Source organism: Malurus melanocephalus, unplaced genomic scaffold (assembly GCF_030028575.1).
Source record: "Malurus melanocephalus ecotype Western Australia unplaced genomic scaffold, MMel_1.1 scaffold_135, whole genome shotgun sequence".
NCBI classification, from domain to species: domain Eukaryota; kingdom Metazoa; phylum Chordata; class Aves; order Passeriformes; family Maluridae; genus Malurus; species Malurus melanocephalus.
In genome coordinates this window covers 841,234-865,617 of record NW_026623367.1, presented here as the reverse complement: position 1 = coordinate 865,617, position 24,384 = coordinate 841,234, and the positions used below count along the sequence as shown (strand labels likewise).

The window sequence follows — 24,384 nt, the reverse complement described above, 5'->3', positions numbered from 1 at the left end:
CCTTAGCACTTGGTCTTTGGGATTATATAATGTTGCTTGCTTTAAGATTTCAATTTTAGCACTAGGAGAAATAGGATTAAAAGATCTCCATGTCATTTTCAGGTAAAGAATTAAATGTGAAATCAAGGCTAAAGGAGAGGGGAAGTGCAGTACCGTGGCCATCAGGCAGTGGTCCATAGTTTCATCTGCAAACAAAACCGCATCTTTGGTGAAAACAGCGATYGCTCTCAGGATAAAGGAGACAAACAGGTGCATGTGGATGTAATTCCGGGTGCAGTGGAATTTTCTGGCAYGGGAAGAGAAKATAAAAGTGGTTCTTTCAKAGAAATTCCTYGTGGTCTCATCACAAGTCAAACAGRAAYAYRCAAGGCTGCAGACACCTTGCAAAACAATGAATGTTCTGTCACTGTTGGAGAGGGAGAAAGACATGAGGGAGCAGAGCAGTTGTGACCTGTTTGGGCCAAAAAAAAAGCTCCAGGATAATGATCCTTAGATCATTACACATTTAAAGGAGGTGCCAGAAGCAGAGAGTAGCTGTGGGATTCTTGGGATGGATTATGATAATGCCTTTTAATTATTTTTAATAATATTCTTTTTGTTGAATAAGCTTGCACAGGTAAAGGGAGGGATGAATTGGTGTCAGTTCAGTGTTATGGAATGGTTGCCACAGCAGTTACCCTAAAGTGCATTAATCTGATGAGGAGCAGCTGAGGGAGCTGGGAAAGGGGCTCAGCCGGAAGCAAAGGAAGCTCAGGGAGGACCCTGTGGCTCTGCACAACTCCCTGACCGGTGTTACACCTCAGAATGATTAGAAAATAACCATTAAAAAAACCTACAAAACAAAACCCCAGAGGGTCTGAGAGAAATTAGGATGAGAGTTAAGACTTCCTGAAAAAGAACCCATTTCTATTTACCTGAAGGCAGCAAAGACAATTAGAGCCGTAATGAGCGAAGTCACCGATGCCGCGTAGCCGGCTGTGTAGACACGCCAAAATGCAGAATAATAGGATTTCTGTGGGGAAAAGAGACACAGCCCAGTAGAGGAGGTTCTGCAGGATGAACCCTGGGGTACTCATTCCACTGGGAAACATTTCCCTCACTGGTCAGTCCCACCACCTCTGTGCTGTTTGCATGTTCGAGATCTGCTTTGGGATTTTCCCTCCACYACTAACAAAAGTTTTCCTTGGAATCCTGCTTCACTCTACACAGAAGACATTTTCAACAGCCCACAGGCTCACCTGACCTCCCTGGGTAAGTTCAACATGAAAATATTAACTATGATCAGTAACTACCTTTTCTTATGTCAATACATAAAAAWCTCCAGGGCGTTGAAACCTTCTGGTGGGTGATTTGTGAATCTGTCACTTTAGACCTGGGCCAGGTGCAATAATTATTGATTTTCCTAAACAGCTATAGCTGAGAGAGAAATAAAACTCTCAATTTGCAGGTGAGGAAGCCGAAACATTGAGAAACAACCTGATGGAATGTGGARGTAAGTTAAAACCAAGAAAAATCCCCTCACAGTCCTTAATTCTCTGGACAAACAGTTTGTTCCTTGCTGTATATTATAGCACTGTAAATTCTTTATTGTTAATTTGGTTTTAATTTAGACTTATATCCTAATAAATCTTAACCCTGTGTCATAAGGAAAATAAAGTTTGTCTACTTGGCTTTAACTATGCAAATTTTATTGTGATTCACGACAAGATCAGCTAATTATTTGAAATCCCAAGAAACTAAATTCTCTGAACCCAGGCAAATTTCTTCCTCATAAACCCAGTGGACATTTTGTTCTCTAATTGATCCCAAATCTGTTTATCCAAAAGGCTGCTATTCTTGGTTGAGGTAACAGATTAGGAATTTTAAGCTAATCTATAAACAGACCTTATAACCCTGACATAGGAATCATCCTGGTGTTTCTGAAATAGCCCTGATCTTTTATACAGTATTTTCAAAACACAGATGRAAATAAGAAAACAGATTCTTCAATTGAATGATGGATCTTTTGGATTCATTTATCTGTTTTTGTGGGATGGATTGAAAAATAACACTTTATACAGAAGATATCATAAGTGCTGATATAAGATACAAAGCAAGTGATTCGCTTATGATTCAATTGGGAGTTTTACTCACTTGCCATTGTTTGCAATGCAGCAAACTGATCAGCAATGCTGATCAGCATGCTGATCTTATCTTCTTTTTGTGGTCAAAACTTGAGGATTTAACAAGATAAATAACAAACTAAACGCTGCCAGAGTACCAACAGCAGCTCTGTACTGAAATCTGCTATCATGTTGAAATATAAATATCATTCCCTGCTTGATTTTAGGCTAGATCAGCCAGAAAATATTCCTGGTTTAGCATGATCCAGAGATTGCTTGGAGAAAGCCACCTGGAGAGTGATTTTAACCCTGTGGGAGAACCCCATGGGCTGCAGAACTGTGCTCCAGAATATGCATCCTTTTATGAACCTGAAATCCCTTCTGAATTGTTGTCATCATTTCCAGCATCCTCCTTCCAGGAGGCTTTCAAGACTTATTTCAGCTTTTCAAGCATTTATCTTTCTAGCTCCCCCAAAGTGCAGAGTTTCTTATTGTTGTTATTATTTATAGGAGGTGGATTGAGCTGTAGATATGAACTCCAGTAYGATGAGAAGGAACGTGGAAATTTAAATCATATCAAGATGTGGATGTGACAGAAATGCTGCTGGACCTCAACTGAGCACAAGTGATGATTATCAGATAGGAAATACATTCACTTTCTGCTCCACTGAACACTTGAGATAAAGTATGGAAATACTCAGTGGCATTCAAAAATTTCCTTCTAGGGATGTGTGTTGACCACTGGGCTATAAAATGTTTTCTTATGACTCAAGGAAAATCTGGAAAAGGGATCCAAAGGAATTCTCCCTGAAAAAATCCCGGCGGATAAGTGGGTGGAGCTTGCCTGGGAAGTGGGTGTGTGATGAGGATTCACATCACCTCTGCCAGAGAACCAAAGTCTTTGTTAGGTTGGACAAATGAACTAATCATGAGTTTGGTCATTAACACCAAGAAGAGGCATTTGGATGGAGAGGAAATTGCTTACTGCTGCTCACTCTCTCTATGCTAATATGCTAATTTGTTAAACAAACTCTAGATATACCTAAAAGTTTTGAGTTTAGCACCCAAAATGGGTAATTATTGGATCATATGCGTAGAGCATCCAGCTCCTCAGGAGASGGTTCTCTGGAGATGTTTGGAAGCAGGAAATGAAACCCCCACCTGCTCCTCAGGTCCTTTACTGGAACCTTCATCAAACCCACAGGCCACGGTGTAGGGTGGGAATGGCTCAGACCAATGCTCCTCCTGGGTGCAGTTCCTCTGAAGGAAACCTTCAGTGGGAAAATACAGCAGGGAATTAATTAGGGGTGGTGGTGGTGCTGGTGTTCTGTAAGTTTTGACGAGTAACAACAATTTCTTATTCCCACTCTGATTCCTAAATCAAGGACTCGGAGGTTTACTCATGTTCAGCAAGATTAGCTCTAGAGTTGCAATATTCTATATGTCTATCCTTTGAAAAATTGAGGAAGATGTTCGCAATCATTTTAAGATGCAGTGGGACTTGTGTGTTTCATGTGGGAAATCAACTGTGCAAATTCATTCCTTCTGTGGAGAAGATCAAATTATACATTTACAGCATTTTTGGGGATTGTGGGCAAAGCCCTGAGCTGCCTGCTGTATGCTGGAAGCTCCACACAAGTTTTGATCTCAGTCCTGCTCTGACTGGAGGATTGGACTGGATGGCCTCAGGAAGTTCTTTCTAATATTAATTATTGTACAATTTTATAAACCAGTGATTCTGTGGCATACTCCTTTATAAATTTAGCAATGTGATGCACCTGTCCATCATTTTTAGATCCTCAAAGTGATTAAACTATTCAGCACAGCATAACACAAAACAAAAGGGTGATAATATTGACCCCAAGCCAAGATGTGTATTTGGGTAATTACTGAATGCTGAYTGACATAAGAGCATTGTGAACCAGGAAAATATCAAGGAATCCTCAACCACTACAATTAATTTAAAATAATAATAATTTTTTTAAAGGTAAGGATAAAAAGAATAAGGAAAAATTCTTGCCATGTGTACTGGTGAATTCTTCAAAGAATTGTGGGCAGGGAATTTTAACCACTTCCCCAAAAGTGGCTCTGGGCCAACAGGTTAAACCATCCCAATCTCTGGCACATCCTGTAAAAAAAAAAAGGTTCCTCTAAATAAAGAAAAACAMAGAGAACATCACACATTTATCTTCCATAATGAGATTGTCTGTGGCTTTCCCACTCATTCACATGCAAGAAGAGCCACAGCAGCTCTGCAAATGAAGGAGTGGAATGTTTTCCTTTTCTCCTTGAATGCATCCTTGCTCACACTTGGTATTCCAGCTGGACCTTACCCCTCCWTATCTCATGAGAGAATGTACCTGAAATTGAAGCAGACACAATCTGAAAGTCAAATCAATTGGAGCTCTTCTCTATTGTTAACACAAAAGCCACCCAAATAAAAATATTGAATAATGATTAGCACTGGAGATTTCTCATTACTCTTTTCTCATTACTTGAGGTTACTAATTTACGAAATCTAACCAAAATACATCTGACTYAAAATTCAGCCTTAACCTCTTGATTTCATGTTTAAGAACCTTCCAGTTTCACCTGGCTTAAAGGAAATAAGGGCTGAAGCACCAGTCTTAGGCAATCAATGGCATTTTTGCAATGGGTTTCCAAAGGGATAAGATTCATCCCAAACCCAGAGAACAACATGAAAAATGAGCATCTCTGGGAGTAGATCTGACTGGCTGGAATTCATGAGGTTCCCTCAAGCAGAGCCTGCTGGCTGATGGCCCAKGGTGGGCTGCTGCCTCTGAGTCCCCTAAAAAGGGTTTCCAGGAGTTTCAGTGAATCACAGCTTTGTCACGGCTGCATCACACYGAGACTTCCCAGCCTCTGGCAAGTGGGTACGGGGGCAGCGCAGAAAAAACTGCCAGCGTGTAAATGTGCCTGAAATAATAATAAAAAAACGGTTGTGCTTCAAACAAAACTGATCTCTAGGCTGTCGTAAGGTGGGTACAAAGCAGGGGTTTGGTTTGGGACGTGTTATTTTCTTCCATGAGTCTTCACTGCTGCATCAGTGACAGATGACAAGGCAAAACCAAAGTTGTCAAGAGCTCGAATGTGGAAGCAATATTTGCCCGTAGTTGAGCAAAGTCAYTGTCTGGCTTTCAAAAAGACAGTCCTGAGAACCTCCCACAGTGTTACCCTCACATCACCCTTGGGAAGATGAAATTCCTGGTATAACCAATTTTCCAGGGGAAATAGAGGCCCTGATTCATTAGCTGTAATTTTAATTGCCTAAAATATGTCAGCTAATCTTGACTACATTCCCTTTGTGATCGGCAGAACAGACAGCGACTTCCAGAGCTGATTCATCCCAAATACTGCGGCTCCTTCCTGAGGACAGGATGAATCACACCCTGCAAATACCTGACTCTCACTGATGATTACAGCCTAACCTCGGCTGCTAATTGTCTAATTAACAAATTTAAAAATCTGTTTTAYTTGGCAATGTGGAGTTTAAAATTATATTTGGGTGAGGGATGGAACCTGCATGCTTTAAGTTTTAGATTTGGTTCCATATCCAGTGACTTCTACAGTTTATATCAAAGARACCCCTGAGTGCAGAGGCTGAAAGGGAATTTTTTTGTGCCAGGGGTTTTGAGAAACTGGTGGTGTGCAAATCACCTGAGATTCCATGAAGACAACTGCAGTAGGAGTTGTATCTGTGTTTGTTTACACCACAGATATCCAAGTCTTGTTCAGTAATTCAGGATTTTCAGACAGTGGAGGCAGGAAAAACCAGTGGGGTTTAGAACTTGAGTCATTTTACACATCTGCTTCAAAATGAGAGAAACTAGACCAAAATGAGAGGAATTGCACCAAAATGAGAGAAATTGCACCCTGGGCTCTGYAGATTACACTCATTGGACACTGATCTGTACAACAAGAATAATGTGGAAATACTTTAGATTCAATACTGCAACACGGACTGATTCCAGCACAGATGCTCTGTAACTGCTGAGAAGGAACTCTAGGATTTGTGATCCTTCTGTTTGTCTTGCTGAGTTCTGGAAACTGAAACACAATCTATGGGCTTTTACCTGTCTTTTACATAGTTTTATCCTCCAGGTAAAATATTTGGGATTAATTTCCTGATCTAATGTTTARTTTAATTTTATTATATAAAAATATATGGAGAAAGGATGTAAATACCACAAGAGACTTTCATTWAAGTCTTTCCATATCTAGAGAATAAAAGGTGGAAATGGAACCTTTGAGAAGCTCAGAGTGGACAAAGGTGAAGTTTTTTGAATAGTTTAACAGAACTCTTGGAGATTTTTATTTCCCTGAGTAACCTTTGCTACAAAGAGAATTGCAAAGTTGTGTAATTATTTGTGTGGTAAAGAGGGGGATACTTGGAGTGACATCCTGTAAAGCATGTAATAACTCATTTTTGAAAATGCCTGATTTATATTAGAACATTTTTGGATGGGTTACTGTGTGTTCCAAGTGCAAAATGTGTCCAAGAGGTATTTTGGAATTCATGGAAGTGTGTGTGAGGGAAAACAAGTGAAACAGAGTTGGAAACCAGAAGAGGAATATGAAACATTAGAGTGGCTGGAAATATGAATGAAATATTCTGGACCCTGATTTTCAAAGGCTGCTAAAGGCAAAATTCCAAGTGGTTTCAACAATTCTATCCCAACCAAACGTATGAGGCAACTTTGTCTCATAATTTCTCTGCAGAAAAGAAACACCTTAAAATTCATGGAACCCAAAAAAATCTCACTGAGGTGGATGCAAATTTTTCTAAGCAAAGTTGACCAGAAAAAAAKATGACTGAATGTTTGGAGGAGTTTGAACATTTTGAAATTTCACATTGAATTATTTCTAAGCCTATTTCTACAATGCCAAAACCCCAGGAACCAACACCCTACAGAGCATTCTAAATATATTTTGCGGGCTCTGGTGCATGTTCATTTCAGTTTTCAAAATTTATATCTGAGCATGTAATAGACTWCTAAACAATATCAAAATAAATTTTTTCAAGCAAAGAAATAAYGTCTGAAATTGTAAAATGAAATATTTTGAAAAACTTGGGCAGGTTTTTTTGTTCATTTTCTTCCCCCAAGAGCATGTTCACCAGATTGGAATGATTMCCAGCTCAATATAATCTCAGCAGCGTCTTCAGTGCCTTCTGTGGGAGTTTCTTTGGAGCTCTGGGTATAAATAAAGAACACACAAAACACTTCAGTAATGTCAAATGACCATCAGGACCTTTACCTTTAAGCTCAGRTGAGGCAGATTCGTTGTGCTCCAAGCACAGAGCCTCCTCTTTGACCACCTGCTGGAATATTTTGCATTCYGGATGGATTCCCGTAACCTTGGTGAGAGAAAGACAAAGAGCCCCAAAGACTTTGTGATTATCAGAATGAGAAAAAACAGTTTGAACCTCGTGGTTTATACTTTGAAGTCTAAGAATGTAAAAACTCCACCTGAAGTTGTTTTTATTTCCCAAACAGAATATATAAATGGCAGGAGGAGTCTGTGATCCCAAATAATTGTTAATTTAYATTTCTGGGTGCACACACCATATGTATCCTTCAGTGTACCACAATAATCAGCTCATGCAGCACCTCTTCTCCAACCTGGACATTTCTACTCCCTTTCCTCTGCACTTACAGTTTCCACAAAACTTCAGTGAAGTTCACAGTTTTTGGATCTCCACATATTTGTAAGCTTTGGCCAAAAATTGGATGAATCCATCAGAATAATTGGGAATATTCATTTCAAGTCCTCCAAGCACATATGGTGCAGTTTGACCACAGAAATGTTTCTTCTCCATGAAACAAATKAAAATAAATAAATTTATTTAAAGATTGGTAGTCTTGGTCACAGTTTAAGCTGAATTGTTGCAAAATTTTATGAATGTATTATCTGAGGATGTGCACACAGCTTGGACAGAGGAGCTGCTTCCATTTTAACAGATGAGGAAATAGGAAAAAAATTAATGACTTGCTTTGGAAGCTTAAGTAATTTATTTCTCTCACAGATTAAGGTACATTTAAGCAGTTAAATGGATTTCTAGACAGCAGTTGTTAAATAGGGTCTAAATTCATCCTCTTAGGTACAGATATTCAGTCTCATTTATATGCTGACATGYATTTTTCTTGACCTTCTCCCACTCCAGATTTTTTTTATCCCCTGTATCCTACCGCTTGTGATTGTGAAGGTATTCTTAATAACCTACACAATTCCAAATTATTTCCTCTGCAAAAGGAAATAAACTCTAAGAAAGAAACCACAATGTCAGTATCTATGTGTGATTTTATTATCTCAGCTTCTTTTTCAGCCCGTGGGGATTTCAAGGATGCCTCGGTCACCCAGAAATGGTTGGTGCTGTTTGGGATGTTTGAAAAGATCCCATTTCTCTTGTGTAGACTCTGCATTAATTTTGTCAGCCCCATGTAGGAGTCTCAAATGCATTATCTGAAGCCTCAAATGCATTTTTTGAGGTTTCAAACACATTATTTGAAGACACAAATGCATTATTTGAATATACAAATTAATTATTTGAAGTCTCAAATGCATTATTTGAGGTTTCAAATGCATTATCTGAAGTCTCAAATGCATTATTTGAAGTTTCAAGTGCATTATTTGAAGTCTCAAACACTCCTACACACCCATCTTTAAGAAATTGGATTAAACCCAAATTCAACTGAGTAAAGAAAGTAACTGAACTCTACTCAGAGAACTGGATACTGGACCAAAATCTCTTTTGGGATATTTGGATCTTCAAGATTTAGGGAGTTTTATATGGAATAGAGCAGAGTTTTTGCTTCTTTCCGGCCTCTGTTATTCAAGACAAAGCCAGGAGTGCAGTTAGGGTGATTTTAATGATTTTAATTTCAACATGGGTTGAAATCTTTCCAAGATGCTTTTTGAGGAAGACCGTAGGCAGTTTTAACCTCTAATGACTTTGAAAAGTTAGTGCAGATGCAAACGTCACTTCTATATTGCTTTTCCATCTCCAGAAAGTGATTTATTGACCTTCAAAATGTTTTCAGTGAGCAGAGCAACCAGGACTTCTTTCAGCCTCCACAGAAAATTTACTGGAAGTTGGGCAGAYGATCCCATCTCACCAATAATATCTGCTGAGGGGCAAAAACCAGAACACAACTTTATCTTTTAAAAACCTTTAAAAATCCTGCCTACATTTGGRGTTTAAAGTAGCATAGCCAGACTCATTTTAATTATGAGGCCCCAGAGATGGTTCATGCATGCTAATATTAAAACAAAAAGAGGATTAAGGGCATTGTTCAAAAAGAAAGTTAAGAAATGCTTTTTTTTTTTTTCATGCATTATATTACTCCAGTTGGTAATTCAAAATATGTTTTATAAATCAGAACGAGTGASTCTTAAAATAGTAAATTTGCTCTTCAACCATAGTAACTCAATTCTGAAATGCAATTTTCAGGTGTTAATAGGATCCCCACTCATCMCTTTACATTTAAACAGATGTTTCACTTTGCAGTCTGCCCACATAACAAATGGATTATTTGAGTAGAAGCAACAAATTAATTGCTCCATAAAATCTCTCACTGTTTCAGGTCATGAAGATGGATTCAGCTGGACAGGAAAAAYAGCCATCCCTCTGCTTTCTGGAATTCCTGGATTCTGTTACAGATGGCAAATTTTGTATGTGGAATAYTTTTAAACTTAATGTTTAAAAGTCACGACAATGAGATGTGTAGCTCTACCATCTACGCCGAGTCCTCTGCTAAAAGGCTCGAAAGCAACAGCCACTTATAACCCAAAATGAAAACAAAACCACAAAATTTGAAATAGCTTAGAAAAAAAACACTGAGGAGAGGTGGGTTAAATTAACTCCCACCTCATGCCAGAGAAGTTGGGAATGCTGGAAACATGCAGAATTAGTTCTGAACAATTTCAGAGGAGGAAGAGATATAATTTCTCCAAAAGTCAGCCTCAGTGACACATGTAGTTGAGACAGGAGGCATGAGGGACACTGAGTGAGTGTGCCAGACTCCTGCTGCTCCAAGGAGGCTGCAGCTCCTCTCTRCTCTCCTTTGGTAAATCCACACCTGCTGAATCAGACCTCAGTCACCATCATTCATCAGAGCTGTTGGAAAATGGGGATATTCTTAATTTGGGATTGCTGGGGAAGTGCATATCCCACCCCTGGGGAGAGGGGGCTGCCTTGGTTTTACACAGGACAGAGGAATTGCWGATAAAGGTCTGTGTAGTCCTGATTTCTGCCTCTGAAACCGGTGATACATCCTCAGAAAATATGATTTGAGGATTTCTTGTGGAAATCCTGATCAACTGGTAGTGATACTCAGAGGATGGGGAGTTCCTGGCAGAGGGTGCCCAGAGCAGCTGTGGCTGCCCCTGGATCCCTGGCAGTGTCCAAGGCCAGGCTGGACAGGGCTTGGAGCAGCCTGGGACAGTGGAAGGTGTCCCTGCCCATGGCAGAGGGTTGGAATGAGATCTTTAAGGTCCTTTTCCATCCCAAACCATTCTGGGATTCTCTGATACCCACRGTGATGCTGCAGTCGATCCCTCTGACACCCACAGGTGGAACAATTCACCAGGGTGCTCACAGCTTGTTTGCTTCTGGGTTCCTGCATTTGGGGTGGGCAGGGCTGCAGCCTCAGGAGCCAAACTTTTTATCCTGGGCCAGAGTATAGATTAAATATCACTGACACTTCGGTGTTTGAAAACCAACGAGTWCTATATCAGATGTAACCTACAGACTGTCCCATAAGAAGCCAAAACAAGGCTGGAGTTATTAATTTATATATGGGGTTATTAATTGATATATATATATTATAATTGCAGCCTTACTGAAAGCAGGAGCTCTATGTTTGGGATATATTATGGCAATTTGGGAGGGGCCTGCTGAAAATATGGCTTTTGTAAAAAGAGCCTTTTGTAGCTCCTGCTCACCTTAAGGAAAATTCATGAAGCAGAGCAGAGCTCTCTGAGGCAGACCTGTCCAGTCTGGCACAGTGATCCTGCCATAGGAAGGAGTGGAAGAGGCTGATTTAAAATGTTGATTCTTGGGTCAATATCTCCCAGTRTCTCAGCAGTTACCTGGCCTGACTCTCACTGGAAATGGCACTGGAGTGCCTTCATTCCAAATTTTACCATAAAACTTAGAGGTTTTAGGAAGTGCTGTGCACAGCTCTCAAGGAATCAAGCTCTTTATTCCTGAGCATCATAACACAAAGCTCTTTTTAGTGCCTTGCATGTTATTGATCAGCCAAAATTCGCAGGGGTGTTTTGTCTCCTAGTCCTTACCACTCAATCTTGCCTGGAACAGAGTGCACACTAAAAATTACCTGTGGCAACCACGAGCCATGCTAAAACCTGAGACTGTCTGGAGAGACAGATTTTAGGCTCGCACTTACTTTTAGACTTCATTTTCTTTACATCTGGAAGGTTATTGCACTGAARCCTCAAGTGGCTTATTCACTGAGACCAAGTATAACATTGCTGTCTATTTCCACTGTTCCATGACAATTTATTTATTTCTCCAAATCCGCACAGAAAAATCAAAGTAATGGCATTTTGGGCTTTGATTTACTTTTGCTGGACAATGAGAGATTTAGCAAGCACTGGGAGGAGTTTTTCTAGCAACATCTTCATGCCATGCTTACCACAATTTAATTAAAAGCAATCTTTCCTAAGAGTCCACCCAAAAAATGGGGCCCCTAAGCTGCTGTGGGGGGGTAGAAAAACTCTAATTTAGATGTCACACAAAAAAAAAAAATAGAGCTGCAATCATTAAGAAGTCCATTAGCACACTTGGGGAAAAGTAGAGACATTTTCTATGCTCTCTGAAAACAAGGGAAGCGCTTCAAAGCTGGGCACTGAATATATAATTCACCTCTGAAAAAGCAATTCCCCAGGATCAAAGAGCCAGCAGTAACACTCAGTCTTTTTGAAAATTAATCAAAGCTCGAAGAATTGGTTGAATCCATTGACAAGATGAGAAGGCTTGGAGAACACGAGGGCTCTTCCCAGTGATCTGTTGTAGCTTCCAGAGCAACCCTAAAGCCTCACAAATAGGTTTTGCGTCAAGTACATAAATCATTGACTGGGAACATTCATCGCTGCTCTCTTTGCCTCTGTCTCCACAGCTTGTGTTCCTGTCTCAGATCCCATCTCAGATATGCTCTGAAATCAACCCTGCAGCCCTAATTCTACTGGATGTGCTTCCACAGTTCTTCTGACACAACTCTGATGCCTGAATATTTTAATTTTCCCTCACATGAAGTTGTCTGTTATTCACATCACACACGGGGTCCCGCCTTGGAGGATTAAAAATCACCTGGYATTTTAAAACACAGAAAAACACAGCAAAGACAACTCCTGCACCCCCATTTGAGTGTGGAATGATGTGTTGTCTTAGCCCGGAAAATTGGCCTTTTTTGCAGYGAAATTTTGATGGGCAGGAAAGGCTTACAGACTGGAGGAAGGGTCATGGAAAAAAAAAATGTTGAGGACAAGTTAAAAAACTGACCAAAACAAAGAAAACCTCAGCTTTTTCATAAACTTCCCAGTCTGTYGAAAGCATCTCATCAAAATCTTCCACCTGATGAACTCCTTCCAAAAAAGCCAAGTGCAAGTTAAAAATCTTTGAGACTGGGGAGCACAGGACACTAAATCAAATTTCACATGTGTTTTGGAGGGATCTGGGGCCAGCCCCAATCTCCATGAGCTCCTGTCCATCTCATAGCTACATTCCCAGTCTGTGCAGCAAAAMCCTTCCTGTCCAACCCCTGGCCCAYAAGTAATTCTAGGATATTTATAATGCAATATGTGTAGTATCATATTCTGTCAGAAAACAGCAARACATTATTAAAAATAAAGATTTCTTAGGCAGTAAAAACAGTCAACTCCAATTTTACAAGCTTCATTACACTCGTAAGAATAGATGAGCATCCATCTAAGTTGTTTCCACCATCCCCAAGCCGAGTTTAGCACTCTGGACCTGGACTGAAAATCATGAGGTSACCCCCTCAGAGCTTCCTGATCCCAGAAGTTCCCAACCCCAAAGCTAAAGCCTCATTTCCCATCTTTGTCCTTAGTCAGTTAAACAGATTATTCCAGGAGTTTTTTTGGCTGAAAATGACTACCTGGAGGATATTTTCTGTGTTTGTTTTCTCTCTCTAACTCGATTACCTATGGAAGAAGGGAAGCTGAGACACTGATTGCCTCRCAGTAATTTAGAGGAACATATTTTCAATATTGTTTCCAAGGCATTGGAGTAATGCTTGAATGACCCTCTGTGGATTGGACTGTGTTTATGTGGCTGTGTTTAACTGCATGACCTTACACAGAACAGCACTTGCTATACATCTTTATCCATGTATATTATTGTATTTATCCATGTATATCATTATATTTATCCACTTATATCATTATATTTATCCATGTRTATCATTATATTTATCCATGTATTTAATYATATTTATCTATGTATATCAYTATATTTATCCATGTATATCATTGTATTTATCCATGTATATCATTATATTTATCCACGTATATATTTTTTTTTCATATATATCATTATATTTATCCATGTGCATCATATTTATACATGTATATCATTATATTTGTTCACTCATAGGTATTCTTTATGAGACAACACAGCCATACTAATTTATTTTGCTTATAAAACCCTGTGTAATTAGTATTACCTCGAGAAAAATTAATTTCTCAGCTCTGTGCTAAATTATGTACAGCATTTAATTATTACTGACGCTTAAATAACAGAACGATAATAACTGAGGATACTCAATTTCTGCTGTTACAAATATTCCTGTAAATAAAAGGGAAATTTCTCCCTTTCTGTATCTTTATTTTTGCTTACAGGTGGAATTCAAATCATCTAATCCCAAAGTCCTGAAACCTAGAAGCCAAAGTCTATCGTTGAGTATACTCAATTGATCTGCATTCTTGGAGTGTTTCCACCTCTCCCCAACTGAAGGATGCTCAGTGAGTACCTTTAGACCAGACTCCTAATTTTAGACAGYTAATTTGAGATGATTAATCTAAATTCCCCCATCAAGCCTCCTTAATGATCAGTGAAAGCAGACGAGGAGTTCCAGGGAAAGATTCCTCCCTCCTCCYTCAGACACCTGTTTGAGGACAGTGACTGCTTCTCCCTCCATTAACTCCCTCCAGGCTGAAGAAACACCCAAACACAGATTTTTCCACACATCCAGCTCCCTGTGGAGATGAATTGAAGGTCTGCAGGGACCAGATTGGTAGAAGCAGCACAAATTAGCCAATTTTAGCCAGCACAGGAATTTAGCTTTGTTTTACTGAGAGTTCAGCGTGTTGCCATTGTTTGGACCGGTRGAGCCATTACCACAAGAAAGGTTTTGCTGAAGGGAAGGCAAAGCTCAGTGATGGCCCATCTGTGTTGCCATTCTCACCTCTGTTCATTAAATCTCACTGAAACCTTTCCCAGAAATGGGAAATGCCGGCGTTTGGAAAGAAAGGAGTTTAGCACAGCAGGGAGAGCAGTGAATGAAGAGCYTTTTCTGTTCCTTGTCCTCTGCTTCCTGAGTCTCTGAACTCTTTACGACAGGAAAAGTCATTTTTAGGCATTTCAGCCTGMGCTGCTCTCTGTTCCTTGTCACTTACCAGTGAATGGTAATTYTGTTCGTGTCAAGGACTCTGTTCTGCAAGGCACAAAGTGTATCCTGCAACATCCCCGTGGAGCTGACAGSAGGTAACTCTACCCAGTTCCTCAGGGGAAGTTCTTCAGGATTAACCCTCTGGTTTATTCCTGTATCTGAATAACGGCTCATTCACAGAATCCATTCAGGAATGATTTCTCTGTTCTGACAGGGTCCCTTGAAATAGGAAATGATTATTTCCTAAGGGTCTCAGGCCTTCCCTGACTGTTTAACTGAGCATGCAAAGAGACCTCGATTGAGACACAAACCCCACTGACATTCAGAGCCCTGTTTCTCACCAGACAAGTATTTGATGCTCACATTTGAGCAATAGTTTGAGGCCAAATGCTGCTGGATCACGCAGTTTATAGAATTTCTTTGATTATGRGCCCAGCCTGCTGCAATACGCTGCAATATGAAAATGATGTATGGCAGCCCACAGATGTGTGTGATCCATCACTCCGGATCAGCTCTGCTCTGCTGGCAGCTGAAAGAATAAGTTGTGCCTCTATTTAGGTGTAAAAAGACTGGTCCAGAGGAGAAAATCACTTTTCCTGTGGCAGTTCAGCCCTTAAGGCTGACTGATTTTGCCTGAAAGAAGARTATTTCTCATGATAATGACTGTGCTGGTGAGCTTTGCATAGAAAGRACCTACAACCTTTCCCTCGAGCATAAATCTGTGCAAATACAAAGGAAACTACGAGATCCACAACTTGTGCAGGTGTGAAAATTTCATCTTTCACCTTTTAAAAATGAAAAGCCAAGACCAGTCTGTAACCATTTAGGCTCTCACAATTACCAACAGAGGAAAACCCTGGAGAAGCATTAATTCCATTTGGATTTCTCAGGACAAGATGGAATATTTCAGGGGAAGGKGACTGTCCCCCTCTTGGCTACAGCAGGAGCCTGAATCCCAGCCCACGCTGAATATTCCGAAGTTTGAATCAACCAGTCCCTGCTAATCACACCCCCAGGAAGGGCTCYAAACACCTCCCCGAGGCTGAGGATTGAGGGGAAAGAAGAGAAATGACTGTGTTTGGGCTTGCAGGGATTTTTAAAGCAGCCCAGGCACGCCAGTGGTGGAGTGTGGGGATCAGGGATGGAGGATGTGCCTGGATTCTGTCCCTGTGCTGATCCCTCTTCCCTGGTGTGCAGTGGCACAGCCTCACCTGCTGCCCTGAGTTCACACAGGCATGAGACAGTTCCTGCTCCTGCTTGGTGATGTTCAAAACCTTCAGCACTGAAAACACCCRTGCCCTCTCCAAAAGGTGAAGGTGCCCCATTCACCAGGAGGAACAATTCCTTTYAGTCACCCTCCTTCTTCTGCAAAGYTGCCTTTCTCAGGACAGCCGRGACAGCAAYCTGTCCCTTTCTGTCCCTGCTGCAGCCCTTCTGATTTAGGGGTGCTCTTCTGCACTTTGGAAACCACACTTCTACTGAATGGCAATGAAAATACATTTATTAACAGCATCTCAAGGCTAGAAAATTGTAATGAAAGCAGCTAGTTCAAAACTCTAACTCAGGGATATTTTTTTTCTTTCCTCCCCTCTAACACCTCTGTGTCGTTTTATATCTTTTTAATCCTTTCCTTATTTTTTGTTTTTTTTTTCTATCTGCCTGCTCTCCGTTAGGAGAAAAGTTACCCAGCTTCTGCAGACTTCCCCCCCGGCCCGGCTGCAGCCGCAGAGCCATCCAGCTGTGGTTGGGATGCGGCTGTGGTTGGGATGCAGCTGTGGCCGGGATCCAGCTGTGGTTGGGATGCAGCTGTGGTTGGGATGCAGCTGTGGCCGGGATCCAGCTGTGGCCGGAATCCAGCTGTGGCCGGGATCCAGCGGTGGCCGTGATGCAGCTGTGCCCGGGATCCAGCTGTGGCCGGAATCCAGCTGTGCACCCCCCCCGCCCCAGATTTCCCCCGNGGATCCAGCCGTGGCCGGGATCCAGCTGTGGCCGGGATCCAGCTGTGGCCGGGATGCAGCTGTGGTTGGGATCCAGCTGTGGCCGGAATCCAGCTGTGGTTGGGATGCAGCTGTGGCCGGGATCCAGCTGTGGCCGGAATCCAGCTGTGGCCGGGATCCAGCTGTGCACCCCCCCGCCCCATATTTCCCCCCGGGCACTCACCAGCGGCAGCAGCAGCAGCCAGCGCAAACTTCGCATCCTCCTCAGGCTCCGCCGCTCCTGCCGCTGCCTCTGCCGGGTGTGATGCTGCCAAAAGCCGAGGCTCAGCCCGCCCCCACCTGCTCAAGACCCGCCCCGAGASGCTCCGAGCTCCCTGCAGACCCCCGGCATCCCCCGCAGGATGGAAACAATGGGAAGGGATTCTCCACGATCCCCCTGGGATATCGGATTCACCCCCAAGGACCTGTCCCCTGCTCGCCCACCTGCAAATCAGGGAGCTGGGACAGCGATGAGTGTTTTTGGGGTGTTTTTGGAAGCAGAAATTCTCTGTGAGAGGAGAGGCTGAATTCACCCCCGTGATGATGGGGYTGAGTGTGGCTGTGGATTTTCCCAGGATCTGGGGTTTGAGGGGTCTGACCGTGTGGGATTCACTTTGGGGTTCTTAGGGATGGAGTTTCTGGGTTCTCTCTATTTCTCTCAGGTGAAAAATTTTRTGCAATGACAGAATCTCCTCCACAATTTGCATAAGGTCTTCTTGGCCCCTGTGTTACAAAGATGTCTTGAACTCAGGTTTATTTCTTGCTGTTAAGAGAGTTAAAGCTTTTCTTGACTACAGCTTAGATTTTTGGGGAAAAAAAACCCAAAAAAAACCAAACAAACCAATAAAAGGTAATTTTTTAAATGTCAGGGTTCACAGGACCTGGGCACTAGCTCTGGCCTTTGCCCCATTATGTGTTACACCAAACTATTTTCAGGACCTGGGACAATCAAAATTATGGACATGACAAAAGCAGTTTTTCTTGATAAGATTGAAGTGCTGTCTCATATCCTGTTTATCATTCCTTATTTCCCAGTGGTGTTAAACACACAAGTTCTGGACAGCCAGAGGAGATTTGGGACTTGCTTAAATTACCCAAAATAGGCATCCAATGCCATTGGAAGAAATATTTGTTTCTTTGTCCATAGGTGTACAGCTCTCCTTCAATCCTGTATCTGGTTTTCCAGCTCCAAATAAATATTTCAGATATACACAATATATATAACATTTGTAAATAATATATATAATATATTATATATAATATTTGTATATAATATTTGTATATAATATTTGTATATAATTTGTATAAATATATAACATTTTTAACCTAATTCTCTTTAAACCTTCTCTTTTCTATGTTTGTTTTTCATTAGTGCAAAATGTCACCTGGTCACTGACCTGCACAGGTAAGCCTCAAACGCTACTCCAAAAATCAAGTTTATGAGAAAATAAAGAGATTGAAACTTTTAAAAATTATTTGAAGTCTGATTTTGACTGGTTTTCCTGTGTGTAATGAATATATAAAGATGTGGCCACTTTCACTGGTCAGTAAGGTGGTTCCTGTCACATTGGAAGAATTTTTAGGATCCTGCTACAARGYARGCACCACATGGTATCAGGCAGTTCYRACTTCCAAAGCAAAGGAAAATGCAAAGTAGAGACCTACCCAACACCCCCAGCACAGGAATAATTCATAACCCTGCTGAACATAATTCAACAAATGAGAATATGCAAGATCAGAGAATAACAGAACAATTTAGGTCAGGAGATGGAGCTGTGGCCCCAACCATCTCCCCTCACAACAGGKTGGATTTCAGAGGAATTTGGTTGCTCTGTTTCAAAGGGAATTGCTTTCAGGAGCCACACTGAAAACACAAAAATGACACCGTAGGAACATGGTGTGACATTTCAGCCTCCTGTATTTCAGCTGGATTCTGTTATTCACTGACTCAAAGGTCACCTAAATGAGGTCTTTTAGGTCATCACAACCAGTTTGGAGCTAAAATAAGTGAGAATCACTTTATTTTGGGGTAGATRTTTGTGTAGTTTTTTGACATGAGTGTTTGTGAGCAGTCCCTATGAGAAGAGCTTGCTTWATCGAGCTGACCTGGTCTCTCAGTGTTTGCTTCCTCCTACATTTCCTCTCTCCCATCTGCTTTCCTATCTGATCAAAAAAGCAGGCCACATTCCCATCCCTGAGATTTAAATTAATTAGCTGGAAATTCCTCTTGTAAGAATATATTTCCCTCCTAATAAAGAAAACAAAGCCTGTTTTTTGGGTTTTTATAACATCTGTGGTTATAAACCTCACCTGTTTTAAAGTCTCTGAGTTCCTTAGTCAACTAATATCCCTTMATTAAACAAATCCTAAAAGAGTTAAATCCTTTTTTAGGCTAAAACCAAATTTCTGTTCTCATATTGATTTGCTTTATTCATTCCACTCTTTGCTATTTCTCTCTGTGTACCCAAAGAAGATCCAGTAATGAAATAATACAGAAAATAAATAATACTTCTTTCTCATAATATTTTTGTATGCTCCGAGGCATTTTCCTACTTTTTGTCACAAAATTGCCTGATATCCTCCCTCCAACTAAGCTTTATTTTTTTTTTCTCCAAGAATTATAGGATAAAACCTTTGTTTCCTGCTGCTCCACAGCATCACCCTGGGCTCAGAATACAACAGATGTGCATAAAAACGTCCTCTTGTTAACATCAACAAGCCATTGTGTTGGTATGAAACTTAATCAATGAGGCACCAGACCTGAGATTCCTCCCAATCCCCCTCGTGGATATTCTGAATCAATWGGTGCCATTTAATGAAAATTACTTGACATTTGCTGAGCTACTGAAAACCTTTGTGGAAGCTGGAGAATGGGTTTTTGATACCATATGGTACCTGAATGAGGCTTTTTCATAAAAAACCTTCTTGAAATGCACCTGAATTTCCTCTGAGTGCTCCCACCAGCATTTCCTCAGGTTGGAAAATGGGGTGCCCCAGCCCCACACTGCAGTATGAGCCATCAGCCAGAGCATAAAGGTGAATTTATTGACACCTCTAAACAATCTTTTGGTAAATCTGACTGAAGATGCAAAGCAAAAAGCTCTGGGATTGTGGGAAGCAGGCTGTAATTAGCAAAAGTACATAATTCAGTGYTCAGGCAGAAGGTGATGTTACTGAGGAACATATTGCGACTGTAATTAAAAGAGAAACTTCACAGTGTTTAAAAGAGGAGGGTGTAAAAAAAGGCTGGAGGGTTTATTCCTGAGGGTGATCCCTGTGGGGTGCTTGAGAGAGGGGTGAGAGGAGGAAAATAAAATAACTGAAGGACATGGGCTGGGTTTGAGATACTGAAAAGGGAAGGCAATCAGAGATGTCCTAAGACCTGCATGAGGATCGTTTGTCCCATTCCCAACCTTTGTAAATGCTCATTTTGTAATTGATTCACTGTTTTTCTGGGATAAAATKGACTCCTAGGATTCTGACTCCATATGTGCCCATATTCTGTTACTGTTCCTTGGCCTGACCTCGGGGATACCTCAGAAACAGAGTCAGGAACCACAGACACTTGGATTATGTGGATTATTCTGTCCTACCTGTTTGGATCTGTATATTTAATTCCATCCAAGCATCAATTACGCTCTGCAAAATTGAAAAACCTATCTGATTTGTACTCCTCTTCCACAAACTTATTMTTTAACTCTTTTAAAAATAAACTCCTTTAATCTTTTTGCATTTCTACTTGGAAAAAAAAAAAAAAAAACCCACCTAAATCTGTCATCGATCCCTTCTCTATTTCTATTGTGCTTTATTCAAGAATAAGAAAGTTCTTTTTTTCCAGCCTAAGGGAAGTTGCTTTTTCCAGTGACACACAATGAAATCTTCCTTCCTATAAATAGTCTATAAAGAGTTGACAGACCAGCTGTTCCTGTCCTCAGAAATAGTTTTCTGCATTGTATTATTCATTTGTTTTCTTGCTTTCCTCTGGCCACTTCAACTCAGTTTAAATTCTGTTCGTTTTCCAAGAGGAGAACAACCCTGACTTTTATTCACTGAAATGCGGGTTTAGGACTAAGCTTGGTGCCTTTCTGAGGGCCAAGAAAAGATTCATGTTTCTCCTAGATATAGACTGAGCCTATAAAATAGAATTTGGGTAAGCGTGATTAACCTATTAGCAGCAATGAAGTCCAGTTACTGGTGTATATTGGTCTCTGCTTGAAAGAGAGAATCATGGAATCCCAGRGTGGTTTGGGTTGGAAGGGACATTAAAGTTTAACTCATTCCAACCCCTTGCCATGGACAGGGACCCCTTCCACTGTCCCAGGATGCTCCAAGCCCCAATGTCCAGCCTGGCCTTGGACACTGCCAGGGATCCAGGGGCAGCCACAGCTTCTCTGGGCACCCTGTGCCAGGGTCTCCCCACCAAAAGGGCATCTTTTCCCCAGACTTTTCCCTCTGATTGGATATCCCAAATTCTCCACTGGCTGCAGAAGGGGCTCATGCAGCTGGCTCATCTCACCCCCTACAGCAGCACTTGTCTCACCTAATTTCAGACGTTACCAATGCAAATGAGAACTGATTATTCCGGGTTATTTTCACAGTCGCAGCCGCCGTTGCTGAGTGCAATTTGCCTGGCATAATTTGGATGTCTGAGGAGGACAAGACAATCATTTCCTCAGGGCGTGCTCCTCTCCACCATCTCCGAGAGGAGGGGAGGATGAGGGCTCAGCTGCGGATGTTTGCTTGGGGGATGAAATTCCACACTTCACACATTAGGTTATGAATACCTAATGGAGGCTGGGTAAATGGGGAAAGTGAGCTCCCACTGTGGTGAATTGCCAGCCTAAACTAATTAGTTTACCCTTACAATTCCTGTTAGAACCTCATTTGTATTATTTTGTGCCATCCTGTCTCTTTTAGTGACTTCAAAGGGAGGTGGGAGGTGGAGTCTGATAAAGAAATTGAGAAACTCATGACTGCCAATTTAGATCTCATTGTGTCTGTGTCCAGGTGCAAATTGGATGTTTAAGCTCCTTTGGGGTCAACAATCTCCTAAAATGGAACCTTTATTTAATCCATTGAATGGCTCTGAAGAACCCCTTGACTGCATTGACCAAGATCTTGTTAAATTCACACACTTCGAGGCTCAGTTGTGTTTCCCAGAGCCAAATGAGGTGTTTTATAATAGAATATAAACCTTTTATCGGTGCTTTTGGTGCCTGCAGGGAGGTGGCAGAGGATGGACTGGGTTCTGCTCTGTGGGGCCCAGCAATRYCACARGAGGAATGGGCAGAAAGYGATGCAGAGAAGCTCCATCTGAACACGAGGAAGAACTTTGCTGGGCAGTGACCGAGCACTAAATTGTCCAGAGAGGCTGTGGATTGTCCTCACTGGAAATATTCCAAATCCATCCAGACACAACCCTGAGAAATGAGCTCTAGGGGGGGCCTGCTGAAGCTTCAAGCCAAAGTAATTTTGTCAGCATGCAAGAATTATTCACTGATTTTTCAAATAATTAATCCGGGAGAATTAAAATTTCTTTATAAAAAATTAAGTAGCAGGGAAAAGGGGATCAGTGAACCCCTCCAGCCTCCCTTCCAACCTTCACCATCCCATGATTGTCTGACTGAACATTCCCAAAAGGCTGCCAGCTGTGGCACAGGGACACTGGAGCTGTGACATGTGGAGATGGCCTGGCCAAAGGGAACTGGATTCCTTCATGCAGAGAGATGATTCAAGCCCTGAAATCAAATCAGATCGATCTCAGCCAGACCAGATATTTGATTTTGGCTGATTTTTCACATCCACCTTCGGTAAGATGAATCCCTCTCCATGTGTTTCTCGAAAATTAATTGAATTACAAAGTCTGGCTTCCTTTATCAAAACCTACTTTCCTTTTAACCTAAACTTCTCACCATCACAGACTTGTTTTTCTTAGGACACTGAGCTTCTTGCACGGCTGTATCTCCTGGTGGAAGATTTCATTTCCTCTATATACAGGAATTTCTTTCCTCTATATACAGGAATTTCTTTAATTTCACATCCAAACAACCCAGTCTTTTGCTAAGGGCAGATTATGATAAGTTTTTTTTTTTTTTCTTTTTTGTTGTATTTCAACAAACTACACAACTAAATCTTACATTATTTACATTTGGACTCACAAAAAGAAAATGTTTATATCCATGACTTTAAAGCACACTGTGACTCTCTYATTAAAGAACTCAGAACATGTGAAAGGACACAAAGTTTATTCTTGAGCTTTCTGGGTCTGGTAAAATACCCACTAATAAGAAAATTCAGTTTCTGTGGTGATTTTAAAGATGGATGTTGACACAAACACAGTTTGAAACAAGATGGTAAAAAAACAGACTTGTGGGAAGAGCTGTGTAGGGAGAGCCATGGGATCTGCAGAACTTTCCTGTTGGCTGGAAACCAGAGCGCTCTGCTGCCCAAAATCATGGTCCATCAGTTGTTTCTGCCTCCCTGTGCTACACTTCACCTGAAACACAGACAAATGTGCTCAGCTATAATTGGTGAGACAAACCTTGCTCTGAACGATGAGCAGGAGGTGCTTTCCACCATTATTTTCACTAAAAAAACAATAAAAAAGTTCTTGGTGTGTTTCAGTTCTTTGTTCATTCGGTGTGATCTTCTCAGCATCTCTGCCCAGAGTCTCAGCTTTGTGGAAATATCACATTGGACTCGGTTTAACCTAAACCCCAAACTGATAGTTTATCAATAGTTTATTAATAGTCATGGGACAGTGTAAAAAGAGCCATCCAGGAGGACAATTAGCTGAGAATCGATTACCTTTTGATTAGCTAAAGATTGCACACTGAGCAAAACTGCAAAATGTAAACACACTGATTTTTAAAAATTGCCAGTTATTAAAAAAAAAAATATATCTAAATAGAAGTAAATACAGAGACACAATTCCTCATTGATTAATTAATTAATTAATTAATTAATCTTTGGTCATGGAGATTATGAGGTTCTTCTCTCCTTCTTCAAGTTTTTATGTTGTAAATATGTTCAGCTGAGCTTCTCAAGCCATACTTTTATGTATAATAAAAGAAGAAGAGAGGACACATTTAAGCATCCCTTTTTACCATTTTTTTTCTTATTTTTATTTTACCACTTACCRACTTTAATTTTACCTTTAGTCCAACCAGATCCTGTATGCAATTGATCACATTTATAAAATGGATCCAACACATAAATCCTTCATGTGATCTGCCCACTGGAGGCTCCTTATTCTGAGCGTTGGCATTTTGTAAAAGGAGAATTAGAGAAAAAAGAAATCATATCAGGAACCCAAATTTTCCTCATGAGGGAAATTTTGTGTGCTCAAAGTTATGCATGGGGGAAAATTATTGACTCTGTTTCTGGGAGTGCAAAATGCTTTGGCTGAAGATTTTTGAGTCAGAACCCTCATATGGGACAGAACCTGCTCCTACAGGGATGACACTTTCTTGTAGGTCTTCCAGCTCAAGCTGTGCTCATCAGATCATTGGTGTTTGCCCAGAAATGTAATTACCTCAGGAAAACAGGAGGTCTGTCAGACACTGGGATTAAAATCAAACCCATCAAAACCATTTTCTTGCCATTAAAGAAACCCAGGTAATTCAACCACAAAGT

General features: G+C 41.0%; 1 protein-coding gene across 1 annotated transcript in view; it reads right to left on the bottom strand.

The window, feature by feature from the left end:
- The window catches only part of LOC130576322 (vasoactive intestinal polypeptide receptor 1-like), a 25,304-nt gene extending 7,410 nt beyond the window's left edge, over nt 1-17,894 (bottom strand). Inside the window, exons 1-7 of the mRNA XM_057370886.1 lie at nt 17,844-17,894; nt 16,934-17,017; nt 7,380-7,479; nt 4,123-4,230; nt 3,264-3,373; nt 915-1,012; nt 154-286 (exon numbers count right to left, since the gene is read on the bottom strand). Of these exons, the coding sequence (XP_057226869.1) occupies nt 154-286; nt 915-1,012; nt 3,264-3,373; nt 4,123-4,230; nt 7,380-7,479; nt 16,934-17,017; nt 17,844-17,894 (684 nt within the window). The remainder of the gene's footprint in view (nt 1-153; nt 287-914; nt 1,013-3,263; nt 3,374-4,122; nt 4,231-7,379; nt 7,480-16,933; nt 17,018-17,843) is intronic.
- Between the last annotated feature and the right edge of the window lie 6,490 nt (nt 17,895-24,384).